The sequence below is a fragment of the Oryzias melastigma genome, linkage group LG4 (assembly GCF_002922805.2).
Source record: "Oryzias melastigma strain HK-1 linkage group LG4, ASM292280v2, whole genome shotgun sequence".
NCBI classification, from domain to species: Eukaryota; Metazoa; Chordata; class Actinopteri; order Beloniformes; family Adrianichthyidae; genus Oryzias; species Oryzias melastigma.
The window spans coordinates 5,273,582-5,275,922 of record NC_050515.1 but is presented as its reverse complement, the minus strand read 5'-3'; the positions used below and the strand labels follow the sequence as shown (position 1 = coordinate 5,275,922).

Below are 2,341 nucleotides of genomic sequence, written 5' to 3'. Positions count from 1 at the left end.
CCTGGCTCCATTTCTGTGGAAGCATACCCCTCCTCCCAGGGGGGACACCAGAAGCAAAACACTGTCACCTTCGTGAAGGCCGAGGGTTCTCACGTTGCTTCAGTTTTTTTTACACTCGTTCTTTAAATAGCAGAAACGTCCGTCATGTGAATGAGCATCGTTTGTTTTTCTTTGAATTGCCACCCGTCTCTTTTTCCTGAATCTTGTCTCACAGGAGAAAACGGTGAGCCGTCCGAGAAGAACAATCGACAAGTCAAAGACCAGCTGCTTGCTCCACCTTCACGTCGATCATCTTTACTACAAGAAGTTCAAATCTGTGGAAGCTGTTGTGGCTCAGGTGAACTCTTCCCAAGCCAAATTAACTAGCAACCTGCAGTAATGCAAGTGTGAGTGCTGTAAGCTGAATGTGGCTGCTAAAGAGGCCAGAGCAGCCAGCTAAAAAAACTGAAGCCGAAAGCTTGCTAAAAAATTTGCTAAATGTCAAATCAACCAAAATACAGGAATCATGTCTAAAATTAGCCAAAACAGATAGCATAATACTAAAATGTTAGCATAACTCCATATTAGCCAAAAAAAAAATGGAAACATGTCTAAATTACCCAAAACAGCTAGCATAATGCTAAAATGTTAGCTTAACTCCATATTAGCAAAAAAAAAATGGAAACATGTCTAAATTACCCAAAACAGTTAGCATCATACTAAAATGTTAGCTTAACTCAAAATTATTTAAAAAAAATGGAAAGATGTCCTAATTAGCCAAAGCAGCTGGCATAATACTTAAATGTTAGCTTAGCTCCATATTAGCTAAAAAAAACTGGAAACATGTCAAAATTAGCAGGAAATGGCTAGCATTATGCTAAAATGTTAGCTTAACTCTAAATTTGACAAAAAAAACTGGAAACATATCTAAATGAGGCAAAAACAGCTAGCATAGTGCTAAAATGTTAGTTTAGCTCCAAATTAGCTTAAAAAATGGAAAAATGTCTAAATTGGCAAGAAAAGGCTAGCATTATGCTAAAAAGTTAGCTTAACTCTAAATTTTTTAAAGAAACTATAAACATGTATATTTTAGACAAAAACAGCTAGCATCATACTAAAATGTTAGCTTAATTCAAAATGATTTAAAAACTGGAAAGATGTCTTAATTAGCTAAAACAGCTAGCATAATACTTAAATGTTAGCTTAGCTCCAAATTAGCTAAAAAAAAACAGCAAACGTGTCTAAATTAGCAAGAAACATCTACCATAATGCTAAAAAGTAAGCTTATCTCCAAATCGACCAAAAAAAAAAAAAAAACTGGAAACATGTCTAAGTTAGTCAGAAACAGCTAACAAAATGCTAAAATGTTAGCATAACATACAGGAAAAATGTCTACGGTTGTTTCAAAATTCTCTCCCAAACACATAACTACTAAAAAGCTATATAGAACGGGACTATATAGAGCCCTGGATTTTAAAGGCAGTTCAGACATAATGCTCACTACTTTTCTTCCGTTTTTCTAAACGCTGGATATGACGTCACAGATTTCACGAAGTCAAAATTGAATCAATACGAACATTTCACAACGTTTATTTATGACTCCATTGTGTTGTGATGGTGAAAATGTGGATGTTTTTTTAAAAAATTACATTTAAACACGTTTTTTGTTTGAAATTGTTTAACCGCAGTGCATTGTGGTCTATATTCATTAATCTAGTGAGCATTGATGCACGCTAGTTTTTCGCAAAGACTTCTGGGAAATTTCTAGTGCACAAGATTTTGGAATTGGTAGATTCAGACAGCACTAGAAAATGGCGAACGCACTATATAGTGATTAGAGGGGAATTAAGACAGCTTAAATTAGCCAAAAACAGTTAGCATGTTATATTAAAAGCTAAATTCAAAATTAGCTTAAAAACTCGGTAGTTTCTGAACATTTTAAAGTTTGAATGATGTCTAGCTGAAAGTAAATGCAGAAGTTCAGAAGTTTCAAAGTTAAAGTTTTTGAAAGATTTCAGCAATTTCTCATTCATTTCCTAAGGGGCATATTTTGCTCAATATTTCAAAAACGTATCCAATTTTTGAATACTAAAGTACAAGCAGCAATGTCCTGAACAAGCTGAACGTTTTGATACCAAGATTGCTAAAATGTGTGATTGAGTTTGAGAAAGGAGCAGGAGAATCACTTTAGTTTGAATGCTGTAAAGCAATCACACAATGACCAAATTAGAACATTAGAACAAACCTCATTAGGTCAGATTATGTCTTGTAGAGCAGTGGTCCCCAACCACCGGGCCGCGGACCGGTACCGGGCCGCAGACCTATTGCCACCGGGCCGCGGAAGAATTTAGGGACTTTTTTT

The 2,341-nt window shown here is 35.4% G+C and overlaps 1 protein-coding gene across 1 annotated transcript in view; it reads left to right on the top strand.

Annotated features, from left to right (window-relative positions):
* The window catches only part of LOC118598647 (disintegrin and metalloproteinase domain-containing protein 10-like), a 20,005-nt gene extending 19,426 nt beyond the window's left edge, over positions 1 to 579 (top strand). The window contains exon 7 of the mRNA XM_036211445.1: positions 215 to 579. Within this exon, the coding sequence (XP_036067338.1) occupies positions 215 to 379 (165 nt within the window). The 3' untranslated portion in view covers positions 380 to 579. The remainder of the gene's footprint in view (positions 1 to 214) is intronic.
* The last annotated feature ends 1,762 nt before the right edge of the window (positions 580 to 2,341 follow it).